The sequence below is a fragment of the Panicum hallii genome, chromosome 9 (genome assembly GCF_002211085.1).
Source record: "Panicum hallii strain FIL2 chromosome 9, PHallii_v3.1, whole genome shotgun sequence".
NCBI lineage: Eukaryota > Viridiplantae > Streptophyta > Magnoliopsida > Poales > Poaceae > Panicum > Panicum hallii.
The window spans coordinates 17,909,230-17,935,606 of record NC_038050.1 but is presented as its reverse complement, the minus strand read 5'-3'; the positions used below and the strand labels follow the sequence as shown (position 1 = coordinate 17,935,606).

The 26,377-nt window shown below is 42.3% G+C and overlaps 1 protein-coding gene across 1 annotated transcript; it reads left to right on the top strand.

Annotated features, from left to right (window-relative positions):
- Positions 1-5,149: 5,149 nt before the first annotated feature.
- On the top strand, positions 5,150-6,517 carry LOC112872917 (zinc finger BED domain-containing protein RICESLEEPER 2-like). Its single transcript, XM_025935944.1, has 2 exons — positions 5,150-6,314; positions 6,396-6,517. The coding sequence occupies exons 1-2, from the start codon at positions 5,150-5,152 to the stop codon at positions 6,515-6,517; spliced, it is 1,287 nt and encodes a 428-aa protein (XP_025791729.1).
- The last annotated feature ends 19,860 nt before the right edge of the window (positions 6,518-26,377 follow it).

Here is a 26,377-nt window from a genome sequence, read left to right as displayed (position 1 = left end):
AGTCCGTGTTCAGAGGAGACCTCTCTCTTATGATGCATAAAGCCAAACATTCTATGAAAGATATTTATGAACAATAGATTTTGCAATTTTAGATAGCAAGGTTATTTCTTGTTTGCCTTTTAGGTTTAAAGCATATGTAAATTTTTTATAAAAATTATAGTCAAAGTCTGGATAACGTCCTAAACTATTTTTTAGTTCAATTTAACCCCTAAACTATGTCATTTGGTCCAATTTACTTCTTAATAAGATTTATATTTTTTATTTATCCATGCACAAGTAAAGTCTCGAGTTAAAATTTTACAAGATGATAACGAACATCATAACACATTTTAGAAAAATATGTCAAGAATTTTTCATCTTTATTTTGATAGGGTATGATATTTAATAATAAATTAACCCTTATGATACAAAATTATAGAAAAAATAATGATGAAAAATTCATAATATATTTTTTGATATACATTGTGATGCCCACTATAATCCTTCAAATCTTAAATTAAGATTCTACTTGTATGTGGAGAAATATAAAAAGATAATTTGTATTGGGAGGTAAGTTGAACCAAATCATATAGTTTAGGGGCCAAATTGAACCACGAGATAGTTAAGGAGGTTATCCAGATTTTGGCCATACTTGAGGGGAGTAATTTGCTATTAATCTAAAATAGTCCAAATAAAAATATGAAAACAAATATGGGGTTAGTGATATCTATTCGTATCCGTTCCGGCAGCGCACCCCTATCTAAATAGAGAATTCATTTAAGATTCTCCATAGTAACATGCTTAATAACCTTTATTTCAATCTTGAATTGAAAACAAAACAATCATGCTACTTCCTCCTAGTTAATCTCCTTTTCTTTGTATGACATCTATATATGTCATAGAACTCTTACAAAATTTCGTACTTTTTCCCATGGTATTACTTGTTAGTAGCACAAAATAGTGGAGCCACAAAAAGTAACACCAGAATTTAGGTATGTCCTGGAGTTTATAAATATCACATTAGTCTAAATATTCATCATTTGCAAATGCCCTTATTAGCCACGAAAAGTAATGCTAGAATTGAGGTATGTCTCAGAGTATATAGATGTGTCATTAGTCTAAATATTGCATCAACTGTAATGCCCCTGTTTTCTAGATCCCATATTTCTTTCGCTGCCATGGCCTTTATAAACACCCTGAATGCACGTTTCTTTGGTGGCGACAATCACTAAACGCCAGGTACAGGATAAATGCTGTCGTCATCAAGTCACAGTCATGTTGTTGTAGTGTTCGCGAATAAGTCAGTCTGAGACACAGTGATTTTTAGTGGTTTGATGCATGCATCAGTTGGTTTGGTGCAGACATGTTTCATTAGGTGTCAGTCAATGCTGAAGGTCATATCAAATTAAAGAATACCAGCGTCAATAATTAATCCTGGAACATATCAACTAATGGGGATATCTTGTTTCTTTTAAGGGTTATATTTCATTATTTCTTGTAAGATCAATAACTTTTATTTGGTACAGATTAATTTTTGTATCAATATGGTGTGGAAAGAATTCGACTAGCTTTTTTATGATTATATAAATGGTTTTAGAACTAGTTGCCGTACGTGGGGGCCACTGTAGCCCCTCAATCGATCATCAAGATATTGCAGAGATGTAATTAACGCCTGCCTTATCAGCTACCATAAATGGCATACGGTTGTTACATTTTTTACACCAACATTAAGTTAACACAAAACATGCTTGCCACCGAATTAAATTAAACTGACGCAAAAAAATTGTTGCACCTGAGTGTATCTTGAGGGTGCCGAGTTGTTGTGCGGCTGATTTGAGAGGAGAGGGCGGCTGCCTCCGTGAGTTGTGGATAGAAATCGGCCAAAGGATAGCAAGTTGCCGACTTTATTATTATGTTCATCATCGTCTAGATAAGCTCAAGCAATAGTCAAGTCGGGTCAAGAAGTATCATGCATGGTATGTCCATCATACATCATTTTGAATAAAAGATGGTTGATAACTTGGTATAAGCCACCAGAAACAAAAAAAAAGAACGTATTTTGAGTGCATCGTCCATCAATCCATAATCATGCATAAAAAATAATGTACTTTTATTGAAACAGTACGTACGCCCACAAAAGAAGTTGAGCATAGGATCTCAAGGTACGTACATGACTGTAGTAGATTATGACGTCCTTGGCCAAGTTTGTAACACTATTATTATACTTCAAGCATGACAAAACAAAGAAATAAGTCTAATAAGATAGCTTGGCAGCAATTACGTCTCTTGCATTGGTTGTGGAAGGCCCAGGTTGTTTGCCACTTCGCCCTAGGGAGAGTTCATATTCCCTGCTGCTGCTACCACGAAGCTGAAATAGTGGAAACATTGGTCATGTGGCATGGAGGGCCGAGCATGCTGACATTCTCCCATAACTATGGCCATGTATGCCCAAGACAGTCGGCAGTAATAATAGGTTTAATATCACAAGTCACGCAAATTTTCACATAAAGTATGTGCCATGCCATTTGTGACACTTTGAACCTGCAATCACTAGCTCAAGTATTACCTCACTGTTGCACTTATGATTTGTTGTTGATATCAATGCGAGTTATGACTATTTAGGTACTAAATGGCTTCAATTTTTTTAAAAAAAACATCAACTAGAAAGCTCTAAATGAATCTCATGAAAGGGATGTAAATTTCATATGTAATTTGTCTCCAACCGTCTCCATATGAGAGGGTTATGAAAGTTTTGGAAATCAATCTGCAAAAGGCTAAGGGAACAAACTAAGTCTGGCTCAGTTGGTTAGGTTCCTCATGGCAGAACGTGCCGCACATGTTCGAGTCCTCTGCATCAATTTTTCCGTCCATACCTTAATGACATAAATTGCCTCTATCTGTTAACTGCTGTACATTTATGTAAGTTAATGCCTGATTATGCACCAGTGCTTTTTTATACCTAGCAAGCTTTTCTTGCACCATTAATTATGTATGTATGATTGAACAAAACCCCCCATAACTATTATATACATATGACGTTGGTGTATATATTTTTCTTGTCTCGGTGCATTTAGGACCTTGTGGTGAACAAAATAGGCTTGTTTCACACGTAATAACCTAATATACTTCATATGCTATTCACAACCTATATATTATTACATTCCAAAATAACAGTCTACAGAGCGAATAAAATTTCAAAAGCAGTATTAATTCATCCATCCAATGTATTGGACAACAAACAGTGGAACTTGGGACCGTACGTAGGGACTTACATATTATTTGACATACATCAGGTACTTACATAGTGCATCACAATTGCACGACATGAAGGACAACATTATTGATGCATGACACATCAGGTACTAGACAATGCCTGATGCCTCAGCGAGAGTAGCGAACAAAAGCAGATGACGAGCTTCCATGCGTGCCCCCTTCGCGTGGAAGTTACCTCAACTAGGCCTGGGCATAAAAACCGAAAACCGAAACCCGAAACCGAAATAATCGAAACCGAAACCGAAAACACCGAAACCGATCTAACCGAGAGCTATTTCGGTTGTCATTCCTCAGAAACCGAAATAAATTTCGGTATTCGGTTTTTATTCGGTTTAAACCGAATAAACCGAAAAAGTCCAGTATTTTTCAACAAACCCTATCCCTAATGGCCTAATCCCGTGAGTCCCAGCCTCCCAGGCTCGACCGCTCGAGTGCCCGTCAGCCCGTGCCCGTGCCGCTGTGCCTGGCTGCCTGCCGCGCCCCCGACTCCACGAGCTCCCGCCGCCGCCCAGGCCCCGCGGCCGCCCGCAGCACCCGCCGCCGCCAGCCGCGCCCCGGCCCCGCCGCCGCCCGCCGCGCCCCCGAGCTCCCGCCGCCGCCCGCAGCGCCCGCCGCCGCCCGCCGCGCCCCCGAGCTCCCGCCGCCGCCCGCCGTGGCCCGGGCCCCGCGGCCGCCCGCAGCGCCCGCCGCCGCCCGCCGCGCCCCCGAGCTCCCGCGGCCGCCCGCCGCCGCCCGCCGCGCCCCGGGCCCCGCCGCCACCCGCAGCGCCCGCCGCCGCCCGCCGCGCCCCGGCCCAGCCGCCGCCCCGGGCCCCGCCGCGCCCCGGGCCCCGCCGCCGCCCGCAGCGCCCGTCGCGCCCCCGGGTTCCAGTCGCCGCCATGGCAACATCAGAGGACCAATCGTCGAACTCGAACCATGTACGTCCTGTTCTGTAGGTTCTAATCTTTTCCTCGCATTTTTCTTTACTTAGCTTCTGTTGTTGCGTGTTGATGTGTTGTAGATCCTCCTCAACGCCACTCGGACTCAGGTAGAGCCAGAGGTACCCGTATCAGAGGACAACAAAAGGGATGAAGTTAAGAAAAGAAAAGAGATGGCACCAAGATCAGAAATATGGAATCACTTCAGCAAGGTTCTTATTGATGGTCAGTTAAAGAAAGGCAAATGTAAGTACTGCAACCGCGAGCTTAAGTGTGATCCAACTTTGAATGGAACTTCTTCCTTAAAGAGTCATTTTAACACTTGCAAGCTTAATCCTCATAAGAACCAAGATCCGAATCAAGGTAGTTTGCAATTAACTCAAGGTGAAAGTGTTGCAGTCTATAAATTTAATCCTGAAGCAATTAGAAAAGCATTTACTGAAATGGTTATTGAAGATGAGCAACCATTTGCATGTTCTGAAAGGCCAGGCTTTAGAAAATTTATGTCAGTTGCATGCCCACGTTGGAGTATACCGTCTAGAAGAACACTAACTAGAGACACTGTTTCTATTTACTTTGAAGAGAAAGCAAAGCTTAAAACATTTTTTAAGCAACAATGTGAAAGAGTTTGTCTTACAACTGATGGTTGGACTTCTCAACAACAAGATAGTTATATGGCTGTGACTGCACATTTTATTGATTCTGAATGGAAACTACATAAGAAGGTTATTAGTTTTTTCTTGATCAAGAGTCACAAGGGGGATGATATTGGGAAAACTATTTAGAGGTGCTTGACTGAATGGGGGATTACAAAAGTTATGACTATTACAGTTGATAATGCTAGCTCCAATGATTCTGGTGTAGATTACGTATGTAGACAAATGAATAATCAAAGGAGTAGCATTGCTTTGGGTAAGTATCTTCATATGAGGTGTGCTGCTCACATAATTAATTTGATTGTTACTGATGGCTTAAAAGAGATGGATAACTCAATTAAGCGTGTTCGGGCTGCTGTTAGATTTGTTAAGAATGGAAGTTCAAGGTTAGCAAAATTTAAGAAACTTGCAGAGGAGGAAAATGTAGAAACAAATGCTTTCTTGAAATTGGATGTGTGCACTAGATGGAATTCAACATATCTTATGTTGAATACAGCAATCATGTATGAGAAAGTATTTGTAAGGTATGAAGAAGAAGATCCAGCCTACACAATAGAGTTATGTGGAGATAAAGGGCTTGGAATTCCTGTTGAGTATGATTGGGAGAACGCAAAAAAGATGGCTGAATTTCTTGGGCATTTTTATGATATCACGCTTCGTGTTTCGTCTACACTAAGTGTGACAGCTAATGAATTCTTTCATGAGATTGGTGAAATCCAGGTGCTGCTCCGAGATTGGGCTGACAGTGAAGATCCTTTGCGCCAAGCAATGGCTAAGAGAATGAAGGATAAGTATGACAAGTATTGGGGCAGCTGGCATGAGAATGAGAATGAGTTTGCAAATGAGGTGAGGGGGAAGGGCAGAGCGAAGGAGAAGGAGAACATGAATTTGCTCATATTTGTTGCTACAGCTCTTGATCCTAGGTACAAGCTTTCTAGCTACACTAAGTTAGTAATTTTGGAAATGTTTGGTGAAGAAAAAGGACAAAAAGTATGGGATGCAGTGAATGAATGTTTTTATGCATTGTTTGAAGAGTACAGGAACATCTATGCTCCAAGTGATTCATTACCAAATGAAGTTGATGAGGAACCAACTCAGAAAAGAAGAGGGAGTTTAATGAGGTCAGTAATTGCTAAGAAGATGAAAGTTGGAAGTGCTTCAATGGGCACCACCAAATCTGAAATTGATAAATATCTTAGTGAAGACAACGAAAATGATAGCAAAAAGTTTGATATTCTAACATGGTGGAAAGTAAATGAATCTAGATTGCCTATTCTAGCCCGAATTGCTCGTGATGTGTTGGCAATTCCTATATCAACAGTTGCATCCGAATCAGTTTTTAGTACGGGTGGGCGGGTTCTAGATGACTTTAGAACCTCTCTAACCCCATTTATGATTCAAGCTCTTATCTGTACACAAGATTGGCTGCGGCGATCAACTCCTATTAATGTTGATGAGGATGCCGAAGAGATAGCAAAACTGGAAGAAGGTAATTTTATAATTTAAAGTTTTTAACTGCCTAATCGTACTATTGAAAGTGTAATTCTAATTGATTTATCTTCTATTTCAGAACTGATTGTTGAGTATAATGCTGAGAAGGCTGCTGCCAAGGAGGGTTGTAAAGGATCCGGAAAGGCGCAATCAAGTGTGTCCATCACTAAGCCAAGTTGTAGTGCTGTTTGTGTTGATTAAACTGTGTTTGTAATATTTTAAAACTGTTTGTGATGCCTTGTGAATTGTGATCAGTGTTGTCAACTTGTCATTGAGTTGAAATTTGTTGTTTGAACTTGGAAGCATCGGATTTGATTTGTTTGAACTTTGAACCATGTTTTTATTGAACTAGTAGTTATGTACTGTTATATGCTGTTCGGTTTTTTCGGTAAAACCGAAATACCGAACCAAAAAAACCGAAAACCGAACGCTCGGTTTACAGTTTTCCATTTACAATTTCGGTTTCTATTTTTCATTAACCGAATTTCTGAAAAAACCGAAATACCGAACCGAGTTAATTCGGTTAACCGAATGCCCAGGCCTAACCTCAACCGACGTACCTGCTTACAAGATAAGCAACACAGCGAGCACCGTCCTTGAAGGCTTGTAAAAGGCAGTCCACACCTCCGGTCAAAGCACGGAGAATTGAAGCTAAGTCCAAGGTGAAGCGTAGCGCTGCCCACATATCCTTAGACAATAGGGAGAGAGGCGAGGTGAGAGTCCGGAGAGGAGCTGGAGTGTCGGCCCCTCTCCAACTTTGTACCACTGAGGAATGAAGCTTCGGTTTGAGTAATTTCCTCCTCTTTCGTCGGTAACACTGCTTCCTCTCCTTTACTTTATTAGTACTTGAATACTTTATCTCTCTATAGTTGCGGGATCCCTTGACAGCATAGGTAGCAAGTTCTACTTATTATTTGCGTATGCTCTCTAGCTAAGTACACGGTAGGAGTAAGTAACTCGATAGTTATAGGCGTGGTGCCTAGCCTTAATTAGTTACCTTGGGTTGTGTTCCATCCCACGGAACCGTTATGGTAGGCGGCAGGTGGTGACAGCCCTATCCATCCTTCGTAGTCCACCACGTTCGGGTGCTTTCATAGAAGTAGTAGTAGGTTGTTGTTGGACGCCCCTCTCACACCCCTTTCTGAAGTCCTTCCTCTTCCAGCCGCCGAAGCAGCTAGAGTATCAAGTAGGAGTAGTTAGCAAGACGATGTTAGACCACCTCTACCTATCTTCTACCTATCTTATCTGGACCCGTTAACTCCTGTCATATCCCCTGGATAAATAAGAGTCACTACTAATACACTTCTCATTCCTCGTGGATTCGATACCCTGGAATACTCCGAGGTGAAAGCTACATCGGCATTCCGTACGCTTGCAGATTTATTCTGTTAGGCTAAGGACCGCCAACAAGCTTTCTAGCACCGTTACCAGGGAACGGTAGCTGTACTAGTATCGATTCGAGTTCATCCTTGTATCATCCCACCCTCCACATGGATTCCATTTCTATCCGTAACTTCTCAGCTCCAGGGCCTCATTATTTTGAGTGTCCACCTTCATGTCACCCCATCCTTACACCAGGCTATGAGATCCGCCCTGGTCTCGTAGCCATGGTTTGATCACAATCTTTTTCTGGGCACAAGGATGAAAATCCTTACACTCACCTACGAGAATTTGAGCAGAACTGCTCTATCATCTCTATACTAGGTATGCACCATGAAACCGTGAAATGGAAGCTTTTTCCATTCTCTTTAATGGGTGCTGCCAAAGAATGGTATTCCTTAACCATAGGAAGGGTAGAGGGTGATTGGAATATTCTAAAAGAGAAGTTCTGTCTCCGCTTCTTCCCCTTATGTAGGGTCATTGCCCTTTGTATAGAAGCCGTAACTTTCAAGCAATGAGAGGAAGAACTTCTAGGAGCAGCTTGGGCTCGTCACACCGAGCTGATTTCTTTAGGGCCCGACTTTGGTATGCCCGAGGCTATGCACCTCAAGCACTTTGCTGGTGGCCTTAGAACAGATAGTGCAATCTTTTTAGACAAGGCATCCGGAGGGTCCTTCTGGCACAAAACCGTAAGCGAGGGCAAAGCCATCCACGATAGGATCCTTAAGAATACCACGTATACCGGAATATATGATGACCCGCCTGAAGAATCTCGAGAGCATGCTGAAAGAGCAAAAACATTTTTCCAAACTCCAACACCCTGCCCGCAAAAGATTGCCGAACCAGAACCTCCTGCCTTAGATCCTAAGCCCTTCAGCGAAGATTATCGACCTTTCTTCTTGTCCATGTTTGATGATGATGAATCAACAGTGGACGGTGATGTCTCATCATCACCAAGGGAAGAAAGTGATGCTTACAAAGAATCTGAGGTGGTGACTCCCGATCCCGAGGAAGAATCCTTGTCCGACACTGATCAAGTAAAGGAGGATTCATCATTCCATAACTTGGAGTTCCAGTTCACGGAGGACGAGTTTGTATTTTCTGAGGAGGAGTTCAAAGCTCCTATCTCTCCAAGTTCCTCAAAACTCCAAGAATCATATCAATACCCTTATCCGTTCTGTGATCCCGAGTAAAAATCTTTTCTCCTTGACCCGGAACAATCCAAGGACTTCTATGTCGAAGGCTTAGATTATGATATGCCTCATGAATACTATAGGCTAGAGCATAATTTTGAAAATATCTGCTCTATGGATACTCTTGAGGCAGCAAACTCCATGTCAGGTACGGAAGACAAAGATGAGCATGGAAATTTTATCTTGGAAGAGCCACAAGATCGATGCTCCTTCGAGGAGATTCCATCTCCTCCCGCCATTAGCACACACGCAGATTCGAGCCATCTCATGCCCCTCCATCAGAAAAATTTCAAAAGGGTGGTTGTGGATGATTTTTTCTATCATAAATATTGCAAATCTCATCATGGTTTGTTGTTCTAGTCTTGCATCTAGATATCTTGAGCTTAATCCGAAGATTGGTGATGGAGGGAGCCACAACACCAAACTAGCTGCAACGTCAAGAAGAGGCCCCCAAGGTCGAGCTTTTGACCATAAACAAGCACTGCCGGGAGGTAACCCATATTTTTATTCTCTTTGCTCAATTTTTTCCCACTTCTATTCCAAAAAAATATAAAAAAATTAATCTTTACTTTTCAATAAAATAAAATCGAAAAGAGCCTCAGAATATAATTCTAGAACTTTCTCCCTTCGGGTATTTTTATCACTAACCTTTCAGGTTGGGACTCAAATGAACGAAGAGTTGGAACAGCTAGATAAAAAGACCCATTTCTAGGCTTCAATGGGGAAGATCAAAGGAGACTACAACCTTAGACGCTCAATTTTTGGTACCAAGTATCACAAAATCTGAGTGTGGGAGAAGATAGTCTGAAAGACAAGGTGCTTCCATGACTCCTCATGTGAACATGACTCTTGGTACCACGGACAAAGCTTATGCAAGTCATCAACGCTGGTTTGCACTTCTGTCTCCCCCACTCGAGGTTAGTTCATAATGTTCATATCTTTTGAGGAAGCCTCTTTTGCATGATAAAATTAACCTTGTGCAACAAATTAACTTGATCAGAACTCTGCATCTCACATGTTGGCAAGCATAAGTTTTATTCCTTAACTAGTACTCAATGCTTATGGGATCATCAATTTAGGAGGATCTTGCCTAAGTTGTTAAAAAGTGTGATATAATAAGATAGAAGTATGCCTTTCCTTCTTGATGGAGTATTGCTTGGAGAGTTTTATTTTGGGCAAAATTTCAAAACCCTTAGTCTCACAATTCCTTAGTGGCTCAAAATTCCTACTATAGCGAAATGTTCCATATGATCAAACCTATACATATGGCGCCTATATCGTTGTTTTAAGTTTTATCAAATCTTGTGCCCTTATGGAATAGTGACATTTCAATGCCGATAATTTCTTCCTTTGAGTATGCCCTTGATTGCTAGCATTTCCATGTCTGGCTATGCTAAGTTCCACATTGGACTCTAGCATCCACCTTCACCAGACATTCCTCCATCAATCCAAACCCAATTCGCTTCATTCATGTATCCTTGATCTTATCCTATCCACAAATATGGCCTTCCAAAATAAATACTCCAGCCATGTCCCACACACATGTCCCCCAAATCCTTTATGGAAAGGAGACATGGAGCTATCGAGTAAAAAAAACTAGCCTGCCTGTAGGCAAAGAAGAAAAAAAAAGAGATAGAGAGCCCCATAGTCTCCAAAATCCTAAAGGGGGTCCATGAAAAATAAGAAGTACCACTCAAGGTCATATTCTCTCAAAAGCACAATATATGGTTTGGTCACCACAGTCCATTGCGCTTGTGCTCTGTCCATTTTCTCCCCCATCCTTGATTATCTATTTCCCAGTGATCGGAAGATGAAGTGTCACAACTTTCGCTAGGACCAACTTTTGACTTAATAAATTGTACAACATAGGTGAGCCTACATTTTCCCTGCCCGAGCTCCACATAAGCCTATAGACTATAGGGAGAGGCTGATCAATGGTCTTAGCTAGGAATAAAGTTACCACATGAGTGATTCAAGAGTGGCATCTGAGTATATGACCTAAGGAATTTATTTTGAAGAAAAAAATGATCAAAACTCCAAGTATGGTTGATTAAGAGGAAAGCTATAACTTTATTCGAGTTGTTCCACTATTCAACCATAGAAGGCAGGCATCATAGCCACTACAAACCCCACAGGTATGAGAAATATTTTGGAATAAAGTTTATGCTAGCCATTTACTTTGAGAAGTTGTGCATCAAAGTCTACCTTAGTTCTTGCTCGGCCCGGTATTCTTCATCCTACCCTTTGCTCGGGACGAGCAAAGATCTAAGCGTGGGGGCGTGTTGGCGGTTAATTTTCGATGATTTTGACCACCAACATTACCCCAGAATTCATGTTTACAAGGACTAGACCAAGCTAAGTTTATTTAAACTAATGAGTTCCACTAGTTTTGGTGAATATGTGATTCTAGGAACTCAGTGTACAAAATTGAGCCAGTTTGGGAGAAATCCTAGGCCGGTCGGCCTCCCTTAGGCCAGCCGGCCTAGCACTATGGCCAATGAGGCCAAACTTCGCCTTGCACGCAAACAAACACACAAAGAAGGGATTCTGATCAGCACATCACGAAGAACTACATCCTACGGCCGAAAGGCATGTGCCTTGGATCCATGAACCCACATGTAGTGACTCCTCCAATGTTCAGGCTCAAAACCGCCCGTCTGGACAACATGCATGCGTTGATGAGTGAGGTGGTGGAACAAATGGCCAAAGACACACCAAGACCAGGCCGACTAGCTTAGTCAATGCCGGTCGGCCTTGCAACTGAAGAAACGGTTTGTGTGCAACCATAACCGCCATCAGGAAGGCATCTGGGATGTCCACGCCAAAGGCGGTGCCAAATGGCAAAAATCCTAAGCCCGCCGGCCTCTACTTGCACGCCACGTGCCCCCGTTCGTGTGGAAGTTACCTCAACTGACGTACCTGCTTACAAGATAAGCAACACAACGAGCACCGTTCTTGAAGGCCTATAGAAGGCAGCCCACACCTCCAGTCAAAGCACGGAGAATTGAACCAAGTCCAAGGTGAAGCGTAGCGTTGCCCACATATCCTTAGAAAATAGGGAGAGAGGCAAGGTGAGAGTCCGGAGAGGAGCCGGAGTGTCGGCCCCTCTCCAACTTTGTACCTCCGAGGAATGAAGCTTCGGTTCGAGTAATTTTCTCCTCTTTCTTCGGTAACACTATTTTCTCTCCTTTACTTTATTAGTACTTGAATACTTTATCTCTCTAGTTGCGTGATCCCTTTACGGCGTAGGTAGCAAGTTCTACTTATTTGCGTATGCTCTCTGCCTAAGTATATGGTAGGAGTAAATAACTCGATAGTTATAGGCGTGATGCCTAGGTTTGGTTAGTTACCTTGGGTTGTGTTCCACCCCAAAAAAACCATTGTGGTAGGCGGCGGGTGGTGACAGCCCTGTCCGTCCTTCGTAGTCCACCACGTTCGGGATAAACAAGAGTCACTACTAGTACACTTGTCGTTCCTCATGGATTCGATACTCTAGAATACTCCGAGGTGAAAGCTACATCGGTATCCGTACGCTTGCGGATTTATTCTGTTAGGCTAAGGACCGCCAACAGTAAGCTCTAGCCATCCGAAGCTTGTCTTTCTCGATCTCCTTCAAAGCCTTCAAATGCTTGTCGATCACCTCATCAATATTGTCCATCATCCAATCATTGTAATCAACAACGGAGAGATCATTTTGTTTGGCCAATTTGTAAGCGTCCAGATTCACCTCAACATGTAAAACGGCCTCGTGACTATACACAAGCTGAAAAAGAGTAACTTTAGTAGCACCATGTATACATATACGATGAGCCCATAAAGCCTCAAATAAAACATCATGCTACCTCCTAGGATTTTCTTCTATCTTTTTCTTGATAAGTTTGATCAAAACCTTATTATTGGACTCGGCCTGACCATTGGTCTGAGCATAATATGGAGATGAATTGAGCAATTTAATCTTAAAAGATTTGGTGAACTCAGACACCTTCTTAGATAGAAATGAAGTCCCCTGATCAGTTGTCAAAGTCTGGGGAATACCGAACCTACGGATGATATGCTTTGTAATGAACTCAATCACCTCTCTACGTGTCATATTTTTTAAGGGAACTGCTTCGGTCCACTTAGTAAAATAATCTGTAGCCACCAGCACGAAGCGATTCCCTTTTTATGAAGGAGGATTAATTTGTCCAATGAAACCCAATCCCCAACCTCGGAATGGCCATGGTTTAATAATAGGATGCATCAACACAGCATGTACCAATTGCAAATTACCAAATTGCTAACACTCCTCACATCCCTTATTATATTTGAAACAATCTGCTATCATGCTAGGCAAATAGAAACCAGCCCTTCTAAGTAACCACTTCATCTTAGTAGCCGATTGATGTGTTCCATAGATGCCTTCATGAACTTCTCCCATGCAACTCTGGCCTGATCCGAATCTAAACACTTGAGAAGCAAATCTTTGGTGGTTCGTCGATGAAGCTCATAATCAAGTAATACATACTTAAACGCCAATGCCGAATATTTCTCTCTTGGATACTTGCTGCACCACCAGAAGTGAATCACCAAAGGCCTCAACATGTCTCATGCCCAAAGATTGTAAAACCTCCAAGCCAAATAGAAGTGCTTCATACTCAACTTGATTGTTAGTGCGATTTTCATCCAATCGGTTAGACATATCAAAAATAGCGCCATTCGGAGAAATAAGAACAACACCAATCCCTTGACCATCATCACAAACCAATCCATCGAAATAGAACTTCCATGGTGCGCAAGTAAACTAGCTGACTTTTAAATCAAGCCCATCATCAATCCGATGTTCAACAATAAAATCCGCTACAATTTGGCCTTTCATGGATTTCAGAGGTTCACAAGCCAAATCATATTCAACAAGCGTATACGCCCACTTGCCAATTCTACAACTCAAAATCGGCTTACGTAACATATGTTTAATCACATCGGTCTGACATACCGCTATGCAAGTACTCGATAATAAATAATGCCTCAACTTAGTGCAAGCATGATACAAAGACAAGCATAACTTCTCAATAAATGTATACCTTGTCTCCGCAGCAATAAGTCGTCGACTTACGAAGATGATAATATGCTCCTTACCTTTGGTCTCTTAAGTCAAAACAACCCCAATAACCTTATCCTCAGCAGCCACATAAAGCCTGAAAGAAAACCCTCTCCTAAGCGCCTTGAGCACCGATGGTGAAGACAAATAAAACTTGATCTTCTCAAATGCCTCTTGTTTTTGCCCCCCAAGTAAACTCGGCTTCATCTTTTAACCAAAGAATAGGAGTAAAAGCGTCAATCTTTCCAAACAAGTTAGATATAAATCTTCTCAAGAAATTCACCTTGCCCAGAAACTTCTGCAAATCTTTCTTACATGTAGGAGCTTGCACATTCTTCATAGCTTTAATTCTTTTTGGATCAATCTCTATGCTTTTCTCATGAACAATGAAACCCAAGAACTTTCCAGCCGATACACCAAAAGCACATTTAACTGGATTCATCTTGAAACCATATCAACGCATCCTCTCAAGAGCAAGTCTCAAATCAACCAAGTGATGATCCAATCCGGCCAATTTAATCACAATATCATCAATATAGACTTCCAAGATAACACCAAGTAAGTCATGAAAATCAAGTTCATAGCTCTTTGATAAGTTGCACAAGCATTTTTCAATCCAAAAGTCATGACCATCCAATCAAATAAACCAACAAAACCTGGACATCTAAAGGCTACTTTTGACATGTCAAACATAGGCCTTCTATGATCTTCCTCCCTCTGGTGAGATGGCGGATGCGGCATCGGATAGCATTGCATCAAGATTCCTTCATGTTCCCATGTTGGACAAGAAGAATCCAATGCTGGCAGCGCCCAAGGCATTGTAGCATACACCTTCTGAGAAGGAAAAAATGTAGTGACGTCACCCCTGCGCTTGCTGGATTCTCCCCTAGGAGATGGTGGCCTATCTTGGCGTGGAGGCGACCTTGGCCTTTTTTTTAATTGCTGATCTCTTGGAACGGTGTTTTGATTTTTGTACTTGTTCAGAAGCTGATCAAAGGTAGGTTTTTATTTTGCAAATCTTCCCTGCACCTTTGACTCATTAACCTTCCAAGTACCAACTTCCGGGCGCTTGGGTTTACTCATCTTGGGTGGGCTCTGGGCTGGACCGGTCTGACCGGCATGAGCAACCGGTCTGACCGGTTGTACCTAGGCAGCAGATCGACCCAATTCTCATGAGGAATTGTCTTGCTCCCCGAGTCCAAAAGCTTTTACGGTAATTTTTAGAGACTCCTTCTCATGAGGAGTCTTCTCAAGCATCACTTCCTTGGTCAGAATCTTTTCTTCTGATGTTTTCAGCCTCTCCTTACCAATGACCACATTTTTCCCCTTAGCTCCTTCGGCTTGTTCTGGCCGAATGAGTACCTTGGCATTTTTCAGATCAATGGTGTGAACTGGAAACAGTGTTTTATCAATCTGCATCTCAGGCAAGACCAATCGTCCTTCATTGATTGCCGATTGTACTTGTCAACGGAAAACATTACAATCATTAGTTGCATGAGATGAAGAATTATGCCACTTGCAGTATGCACGCCGCTTCAACTCCTCAAGCGGTGGTATGGCATGAGACAACTTAATGATTCCATTTTTAAGCAACTCATCAGATATATGGTCAACATTTAGAAACATCAAAGGTAAATCGCACTTCTTCTTGCCGATTCTTTTGAGTCGACTTGAGTGATGAGCATGAATATGATTTGGCCTTAGATGGCCAAACAAACTCGATGGTGTAAACTTCTTTCTCCTCATCGTCCGAAGAGTCGGATTCGCAATCAACAATGTGTGTGTTGGACCAATGAGTTTTATAAGTATCTTTGGCATTTTCAAACTTGAGCTCTTGATTCAAAGCTCTAACTTGAAGTTGGTTGGCAGTAATAAAAGCATAACCTTCAAGTTTTTCTTTAAAATGTGAACGCAAACCACCAAGAGCCAAATCAGCCAAATCCTTTTCAGAAATTGACAAATTGAAACAATGGTTTTTTATGTCTTTAAATCTCTTGAAATAATCAAGAATTGATTCATCCCTACCTTGTCTAACCGATGTTAAATCTGTCAATTTTGCTTCATTATCCCCGCTATAAAAGTGATCATGAAATTTGTGCTCTAATTCGTTCCAAGAATGGACCAAATTCGGGGCTAATGATGAAAACCAAGAAAAAGCAGTCCCAGTCAAAGATAGAGAAAATAAGCAAACACGCAAAGCGTTACTAGAACTAGCTTCACCAAGTTGAGCAACATATTGACTAATGTGTTCCCATGTAGTTCTATTATCTTCACCACTAAATTTTATGAAATCGGGAACATGCCAATCAGTGGGGTAAGAAACCAAATCAAAATCATCAGAATAAGGTTTTTGATACAACCTAGACTTGCCCATATCCTCCCCAAGTTTGGTTTTAATCATGTTAGCTAGATCTTCCTTTAACTTAGCAAAATCGGCTTCATATTTGCTGCCCGTAGTTGTTTGTGTGTTAGAAACTAGACAATGTGAGATAGGATTAGTTTGTGCCATCGTCTGAACTGAACTAACAGGAGCGCGCTTCAACAGGTCATTATTCACATCATCCGAAATTGGTCCTCGAGGGACACCTAATCCTTGTGGAGGAATAGGTGGCACGCTGTACGCAACTATAGCATAAGATGCCTCAAAATTGGCCAACTCATTCGTTCAGCTAGGGCTTGCCGAACAAGGAAGTGATGCAATTGGAGCAGGAGTTGCTGGACTGATCACTAGTGCGCCTGTCTGACCGGTCCAGCCGTAGTTGGCTACAACACATGCGGAGGTGGTCTTTGCCCTGCAAAATAGTTCATCAGCATGCCATACAATGGTTGTTGTGCAGTGACGGTCCTGACAAATTAAGGGCCCAGGGCAAGACTTAATATAGGGGCCCTTATTATAATAATATATATAATACATGTTGCTAATAAACATTTAAAAATATATCAAAAAATTATTCATCATAAGAAAATAAATAAATATGTGATTACCTTAAATTTGTCTTCTAACATGTCTCGAAGCGAAGTCATTGATAATAGCATCAGTATCAATTTCATCCAATAATATTTTCTCGATGCATAAAATAGCCAAACCATTTAATCTTTCTTGAGACATTTTGGACCTCAAATAATTCTTCAGCAACTTCAACTTTGAAAAACTTCTTTCAGCGGACGCAAAGGTTACGGGCATAGTAAATAAAAGTTGATAAGCAATAGAAGTATTAGGATAAGAATCCACTTCTCTAACATACTAAAAAATATTCATAGCAGACATTGGTTTATCTGATAAAGTCAACTGCAAAACACTAAGCTCTAAAATTAGATCATTTAGATCAACATCTGATGAGCCATCAAAAGAGAAAGTGTTTGCAAATTTGGTGCAACATTCTCTTAGTTCAATAGTATCCAATGACTTCAAGGTTATGGAGTCAATAAAAAATCCAAATATGTCTTTGAATGATTGGAGTTCTTCAAATCTACTTTTTAATGAACTAATTGCAATATCAAACATAGCCAAAAAATAATTAACTTCAAAAGCTTTTTTAGCTTCAAGATTTGCTTCCTCACAATCAGTTTCATCATATTGTTTCTTCCTCTTAGCATGACGTTTCACTGAAAATGATGGCTCTACACCTAATTCAGATGCAATCTCTTTGGCAATGATCAAACTAGAAGCAATTCCATTATTTCTATAGTTCTGAAAGTAACTCAGTGTATCTTCTATTCTAATTAATGTAGCATCAATGCACATGGATGGGGATTGCAACTGCTTGCTCACTTTGTTTACTGTAAATAAAATATCATACCAAATAACCATACCAAGTATAAAATCAAAGGTACCAAGAAGATCAAATAAATTTTTTGCATGACTCCTATCCTTTGGTTCGGTATCCTTATCGGTACTCAACTGAAGCAAAACTGACCTTATCTGAGGAGCTTGAAATCTTATTGCTTTGACACTTTTGATCCGACTCTCCCAACAAGTATTGCACCATGACTTCACAGTTAAACTTTCAACATGATCCTTCAAAACATCCCATCTTTTAGTAGAACTAGAGAATAATGTATATATTCGTTGCACAATTCCAAAAAATGAAATAGCTTTTCCACAAGATTTAGCCATGTCACAAAGTGTAAGATTAAGACTATGACAAGCACATGGCATAAACAAAGCTCTTGGATTTATATCAAGCAGTCATCTTCGCACGCCCTTGTGCTTTCCTTTCATGTTAGATCCATTATCATGACCTTGACCCCTAACATCTTCAATATTTAGGCCAAAGGACTTAATGGAATCAAGTAATGAATTAAAAAGTCCCTCACCAGATGTATCATCTACCTTAATGAAACCCAAAAAATACTCCTCAACTTTACAAGTAGACATATTAACACATCGGATCAATAAACTCATTTGTTCTTGATGACTAACATCAGGGGTACAATCAAGGATAACTGAAAAATATTTAGCCTCTGTAATAGTGTTTATGATAGATTTAGTGATGTCAGAAGCCAAAAGAGAAATCAACTCATTCTAAATTTTATGACTAAGATAGTGATAATGAATCTCATTGTTTTGAATACGTCTGAGGTGATCTTGCATAACGAAATCAAATTTAGCAATCATCTCAACACAATCTAAGAAATTACCATTTTGATCATTGTAAAGTTGCTCACTTGGTCCTCTGAAAGCTAAATTCCGCTTACCAAGAAATTTCACAACAACAATTATTCTTTGTAAAACTTGCCTGATACGCTCTTTCTCCTTGGTGATTTGCTGCTGAATGTTTTTGTCAATTGTTTCATGCTTACCGAGCCTCACCCTCAATTCATTCCAAGAGTTCATGCTTGTAATATGTTGTATACTAGCCTCATGTTCTTTCAACCTCTCATTAATATGCTTCCAATCTTTGAACCCCTCATGACCCAATGAACTCTTGCAGTTTTCTGTATTGAAAAGCTTGCATGAAAACCAAAACACTCTATCAACATATTTTGAATATACCAACCACTTTCTATCATAAACATCTCCATTGCTCATCTTTCTAGAGTAATGAGTATATGAAAAATGTCTGCCATTGGTATCCAAAGGAAATTCAATATTTTCATCTCTGATGGGTCCCTTCTCTACTAATATGTCCCTTGACTTGTTATCAAGATTATCCCAATTTCTTGAGTCATAAATATCCTCAGTAAAAACAGGTTGTTCATCAACACTAGCATTTTTGGTAGGAGGTGAATTAACCATGGGCTCATGATCACTCACATTGTTATCATTCCTATTGGTGTCAATATTTTCTTCTGGTGTAAAGCTTGGTGTAAAGCCCTGATCTTCTGGGTTATTATCAGGTTGCTCCTCCATAGCAACTATAGCCATCTTATTTTTATTCCTTGAAGTTCTTGAATTAATAGAAAAAAATTTGTCCATGGCTCCTCTCTGTGTTTCTATGAACTCATCTGCTCGTTTCTTCCTCTTCCTTTTCTCAGAACCGGATGGATACCTTCTAGATGACATGGCTATATGCTGAAATTAAAAAATAAAATTATGAATTGAAGCTATCGCTTAGTTACAAAAATATTGAATAAACTTAAAAAATTATTACCGATTATGTGGCACTGATGAGCCAATGTTCACCAGTGAGCAAAGCGATAACGAGACAATATTAAACCGATGAATTACAAATGACCTGCTGTAAAATTCCCAAACAATTCATTTAAATATCTAAACAATAGTCTAATTAGTAATCAATAATCATCTAAAGCATAGAGAAAAAATTATACCACGGATGGTTGCCCTACAGCGAATCAGCGTCTCAGCGATTTGCTACTGCACTGTTGATGCAGTGTCGCTCTCACGCCGCGCGTGGCCGGCGTGGGTGACAGCAAGCGGCGGCAGCCGCAATGAGCGGAGGCGGACTGGCGGAGATGGAGCCACAGAGGCAAGCGATGTGCCGTGCAGACTTTGGCGAGCAAACGCGACTGGCGGCGCGAGACTGCTATTGTTTCCCGAGTCCTTCCATTTTGTTTCCGTGATTTACTCTTAGCGGTTGGTGTTCCCAAGGAAGCAAAGTAAGGCCTCGGCAGGAAAGCAAGGCCTGCAGTTTTGATTCTGCCGATGGGCCCAATTTGTGTTGCCAATGTAATTGATACCTGAACTACTATGGTGTCAGGGGTGGGGCCCCATTATTCCGGGGGCCCGGGGCGACCGCCCCACGCGCCCCCCTTCAGGGCCGTCGCTGGCTGTGCAGATGCAGGCGCAACCGATGCACTAGGTTCAGTTTGGACAGAATAGCTACTATCAACCTATTTACCTTCTATAAAAGTGTGCACGTGATCGGTAAGATTAACGAGCAAGTCATTTGTGAACTTTTGCGACTCAGCAATCTTCTGGTCCATGATAGATGAAAGTTGACCAAGTAAATCAGAAGATGAAGTGCTTACATCGCTAGATACCTTAGACGGGATTGTCGGCATGACGAACTTTTCCTTCTCGACCACACCTTGCCGAGTCTTCCCAAAGCATGAGGCCATTTTCCTTCTGCATTCTGCTTCGTACTCCTTGAAGTAGGCCTCAAGAGCTTGGCGTTTATCTTCCGGCACATCATCATATTCAGCATTAATGATGTTCTAGGGTCGACCTTTGATTTGTCTTGATCTTCACCGGCCATACTTGCTGATGGTGATTTCTTCTTCCCAGTGCAGTCACCAAAAAGTATGTTGACGCAAATCTGATCAACACATGAATGCGCTAGAATGTGCAGATCACAAATGATCATCACCGGCGATGCACCTACGCAGGCCAGTCGGACCGGTTCTGCAGACCGGTTGGTCTAGGGGCAGCACGATGACCTAGAACCAAGAGCTCGGGAGGGACCCCGTCGGAGCTGATGGAGCTAGGGTTGTCCTGAGATCAGCAGGCTACTTAGAATACCCTCGAACGCCGTAGAGATGCAAGAAGAACTGCAATTAGGGTTCGGAAAAGTTAGGGCTTGAAGAGTAAAAAGTAAAGGCAATAATTGTTGAATCGATTGGGGATTACTCTCAATCGGCCTTAGTCTTCATATATATAGACCGGGGAAGTCGTACCCTTTCACAAGTCAGTTTACAAAGATCATGATTTACAAAATCTAAACCTACTCGGATTATAGCAGACCCAACCGGTCTGACCGGTCGGGCAGACTAGTCTAACTGGTCGGCCTCTGTCCCTGCTAATTTTGGCTGTCAACACCAGGCAATTCTTTTATTTTCTAACTCCGACTTGTGTATGTGACTATGCAAGGACCATCCACAGCTGAATTTCAAATTTGAATTTTTAGCGAAAATAAACTATCTCACGGAAGGTTTGTCAGTTTTCTTGAAAACAAATTGTGTGTGATAATTCTTAGTGCAATGGTCCAAACCATCCACTGCAGTATTTGTATTGACATTATTTTTTAAAAAAAATAGTTTTAATTGCCCACCTAAACTTACCATTTCTCATCAACAAATTTAACCTTAAAATAAGGGATCATGCTGGAAAAAACTAATTGTATATTGACAATAAATTGTTAGTGATTTCTAGTAACAGCACTGGAGAATGTAGTGAAGTTATTTTTGTTGGAACCCATATTTGGCTACAAAGGTTTCGGGTCGCTCCAGATTGTTTTCAGTTTTCATGAAACCTGAGTCAATACATCTATAATAATATGGCTCTCAAAAAGTTGGAGGGAAGGTAAAAGGTGTTTTTTTTTATGGTTCAATGTAAGTATCTAAAATTTAAAATTGCACTAAACGAGGAGGCACCAAAACTAATAATAACTATCAATTGCTGACATGGTAGATCTTGGTACCTCTCCAAAGACCACTTAGGGAAAGGTCACCACGTGCGATATAAACGATTAATATATAGTTCCCAGAGAAAAATAAAACAGAATAAAATAAATTACAAGATCTAAAAACATTATTGGCTCAGCCCCATGCATGTATATGGAAAATATTTAGCTGCCATCCTTGAACACTAGGATGTGGGATGTGTAGAAGCTGACCGCGGTTTGGTCAGCCTGAATGTGTACACCTAGGAGCCGTCCAACAATCTTATCGTCGGACTGGGCACGGTGGTTATAGTCCAGTCGTGAACATACATCAAACCAAACCCAAAAGGTACACCATCTCTCTTTATCACATTTACTTCGTTAGGGGTTGGGTCGTTTGGTATAGCAGCAAATTGGTGCATATACAAGAGGAGATGAGTCTCATCCTGCTGGGGACAGTCGCATTGATATGGAGTAATATTTTCACGGGGAGTAGCCATGGCCAGGACTGACGGAAACAACAGGAACAGGAGAACCAAGGCGCTACAGGGCGTAGGTACAGGAATGTTGGACAGGAAAAGGGACGGGAAGAGCTAGAGGGATAGAAGGGGTTGTATTTCCTTATGTGTTGTGAGATTCTGAGCACTAGAGTGGTTGTATTTACAGTATGAGAATTGAGCCAATCGTTCGCTAATTCTGAATGCAACGCTCGATCTGACACGGTGCTGTCCGAGCCCAACAGCCCAAAATTTCCCTCCCCAGCGCACTCATGTGGTGGGCCCCATCCAAAGTAAAGCCTCGCACCACTCTCTTCGGTACACAGTACACTCATTTCCTTTCCTCTTTCTCTTTCCTAACAGCGGCGACATGTCAGGCGCGACGCGGCGGAGCATGCGGAAGCGCAAGTAGGAGCCGCGCGCACCGGCGAGCGGCAGAGCATCTCGCACGGTGGTGGCTCGCTCGCGCGTTGCGACCTGCATGACTGGCGCTGGCGACTGTGTGAGCGGCGTCGAGCATCTCTACATGGCAGCCCACGGGTGCGGTTGCCTGGTGAGCAGCGTAGGTGATTAGGTGACCAGCTTCCTGGTAAATAGAGCGGCGTGGCTCCCCGGCGTGGGTTGCAGCATGGCCAGGAGCGTGATTCCCTTTCCCTTCCTTGTTCATCGAGCGGAGTGATGGAGCTCCGGTGAGAGTTTAATAAATTTCTTTTATCATAATTCTGTTTCAAAATTTTGGCCACCGATTTTGCTTCATAATTTCTTTTTCATATTTTATGTTCACTATTTTTTCACCTTCTCCTTTTCTGTCTAAGATCCAGATTATGTGCACAACTTTTTGTATGCACAACTGTTGTTCATGAGTTATGTAAATAAAAAGATTTGTGCATGTTTACAACTTTTACAAATATTATATGTTTACAACTTTTATCTATATAATTTATTTTTCATGATTCATGAAGTATACGAACAAAATTTTGTGCACAGGTTATGTGCATGTTTTTTGTTCATTAGTTATGTGAAAAAGATTTGTGGGCACCATTTTGTGTTTACAAGTTATGAAAGTTTATATATAAATTTTTGCATCCAAATTTGTGGAGTGCAAATTCATGTGCATAAATTTTGATAGAGAAGCCTTGCGTACGAAATTACATGCGGAAGAGAAAAATGAACCGCACCTGGAAAGGAAATGGAGAGTACACGTAAAAGAAGCTGGGGAAGGCTTAAGAAGCCGGTAATGGAAAATCTACATCTGCACGCGTACTTCCAGAAAAGGAAACCACGGTGATGTCGGAAATCGATTGCTGGAATCTCTCCCAGCGCGCGCTCGCTGATTAGCAAGACCCAGAATTGAGGGGTAAATCACAAAGGTACTCTTCCTTGATCAATGGTATTGTAAACTGTTAGGAGCGATTAAGAGAGATAGTATAGCTAATGACTAGTTAGGTGTCGTCAATGGGTGCTGCAAATATATTTTAGTACGTATGTAGTTCATGCATGTCTTTTTGTAATCTATGCGTATTGATTGATCCCGTCCACTCTATCCTGGGGAAGTCCCTTTCCTCCAACTACCATCATCATCATCATCATCATCATCTTGTATTGGTTAGGTTTCTTGTGGTGAATGTTTGAGTCCTCGAGTTCTAGTATTTTTCTTCATTTATTTGAGGAGTGAACGGAGCTTTTCTTTTAGGTTGGCAACGCGCTAATAATACCAACACATATATGGGTGACTTCGTGCAGTTTTTATTGTGGAAAAAAAAACAACTTTCATTTCTTATGACCCACTCTGCACCTGGTACCTATTTCAGCAATCTCCTTCATTGGTGCCCCTCAACACTTAATGGCTCTTCACAAGCGCATAGTTCAAACGAACATCACTTAGTCTCTAGGGACCCAAGAGATCGTGGAACAACATGTGAATATCACTATAGATCTCAACGAGCTTTTCACAGCAACAAAGTAAGTCCATACTCCCATATAATTATTTAATTATTTTTAAAGCGAACTGGGTAGGAAAGCTGCCGATTATATTAAAAAGAAGAATTAATCCTAGACTCAGTAATAATACAACAAACTTACATCGCCACTCCACAAACTTCACTCCAACGCTATCCGAACACTAAATTATAACACCACATCGCTGGCAAGTCAATATGCCATCGTCACCACTTGCGCCGCTTTGCCGACCTGTCCCACACTAAGCCAGCCATTATCATGCAAGGATAGCCACCACATATCGCTGCAAGCCGTGTATTTCTTAATACATGCGATCCGCTTGTGACGCCTCTCGATGTTGTGCTACACCGTAGTAGCTTCGCTCATGCAAAGCAACCCATCATTGTCCGCTGCAAGCCGCCAAACCGATTCTTGAAAAACTATCTCGAACCATCGCCAAGCCAACCACACCCACCAAGATCTGGCTGCCCACAGAGGCTCATGACAACCCAGTCGCCTTATCGAAGAAAGCGGAAATGTCACACAGGGCCCTCATTGCCATCAAATATGCTAGAACTGCCACCATTATGCAGGGCAGCGTGCCGCCACACCACTCAAACAACGGCAACACACTTCTGTTGGTCACCTCCTCCCACGCCGGTCTCTTTGCCAACTTTGTGGACACCCCTTGCATACGGCCCCACCTAATCATTGCACCCAACTACCAAACAGAAGTCTTGCCCTCCAAACACTGCACCAGTGCCCTCATTTGGTCGCCATCCACCACCATGGACACCCGCACTTCAACTCCTAGACTTGGTCTCCACCCACCTTAACTCAACTCCGGCCTTGCCACTGCCCCCGATTGATTGACCTCCACCACAAAAAAAAACACCGCCTCTATGACTACCACTGCTACACTTCGGTGCCACGGGGGGTGCTCAGCATTTCCGGCGAGATGGAGCGCAGGATGGCCACCATAACCAGCTATCACCGCGGTACTCGATGACATCATCCTCCTCCAGCTTGATCTCATACCAGATGCCCTGGGATTCCATGGTCATCTGCATCAGCAGGGCCCATTCCTGGTAATTGGAATGGGTGAGAGTGGGGTACTGGACGACTGAGGCGCAGTGTCTACTTAACGGTCCACCGGATGATCACTTCGGGGCTGCGGCGACTACGACGCCGCGGCGTGTGTGACCAGCCACCGTGCAGCAATGATTGGCAAACATCAGGTCCGTTGATCAATAGCTCTAAGGCTAAATATCAGCCATAATTTCTCCTTCCCAAGAACAAACAGCCCAAGAACATGACGAACTCAAAGAGCAGATGAAACAACCCAAACACGATGAACTCAGAGAACCGGATGTGCTTCGTCGAGTTGCTGAGGCTCACAATTTCGGTGGTCTTGGAATGAAATACACCCCCATCAGGAGCAGGTGCTGTCTGGTCTTGCCTTGAAACATGATGGAGCTAATGGCCTCAATCGGGACCTCGGAGGCATCCCCGAACTTGATGGAGCCTGAGATCCCAGTGTTGATGTTGAAGAAGGCTCCGCGACTCCCGGACATGTGGCTAGTGCTACAACTATCCAGGAACCACAGTGCCTCGTCACGGCCCTCATCACCATCAAGATGGGTGAATACCTTCGCCTCAAGGATGCGAATAGGTTGATGCTGCTGCAACATGGTTTGGGGCGGTGCAATCACTGCAGCGGGGTGGAGAATGATTGGGCACGGCACATGAGACAACTGTCACCCAAGCCATCATCAGCATGGGCTTGCCTTCCTCCTTGGCCTGGTTCAAATGGGCCTCGGCTCGCATGGGTTTGGACCTGCAATCTTTGGCCCAATGGCCTTTCTTACCACAATTGAGGCACTTGCCGTTCCGAGTCGCACAGGACAATGATGATCTCTCCTCTTGGTTGCCGCCTTTCTTTCCCACTATGCCGTGACTTGCCGCTTGCCTGCACCCCGACCTGCTGGAGCCTGAGGAGCCAACTTTCCCCACCGCCTTGCAAAGCTTTAGCTGGGCCATCCACTCCAAAGAGCAAACACCCCTAATTGTCGACGACGGCCAGCGGCTTGCGACGCTGCTCCATAGCGCGCAAGAGCTGGTGACCACCTCGATGGTGATCGTGTTGATGTTGACAAGTGTCTCGATGGAGATTGCCACCTGCAGGATCTTGCGCA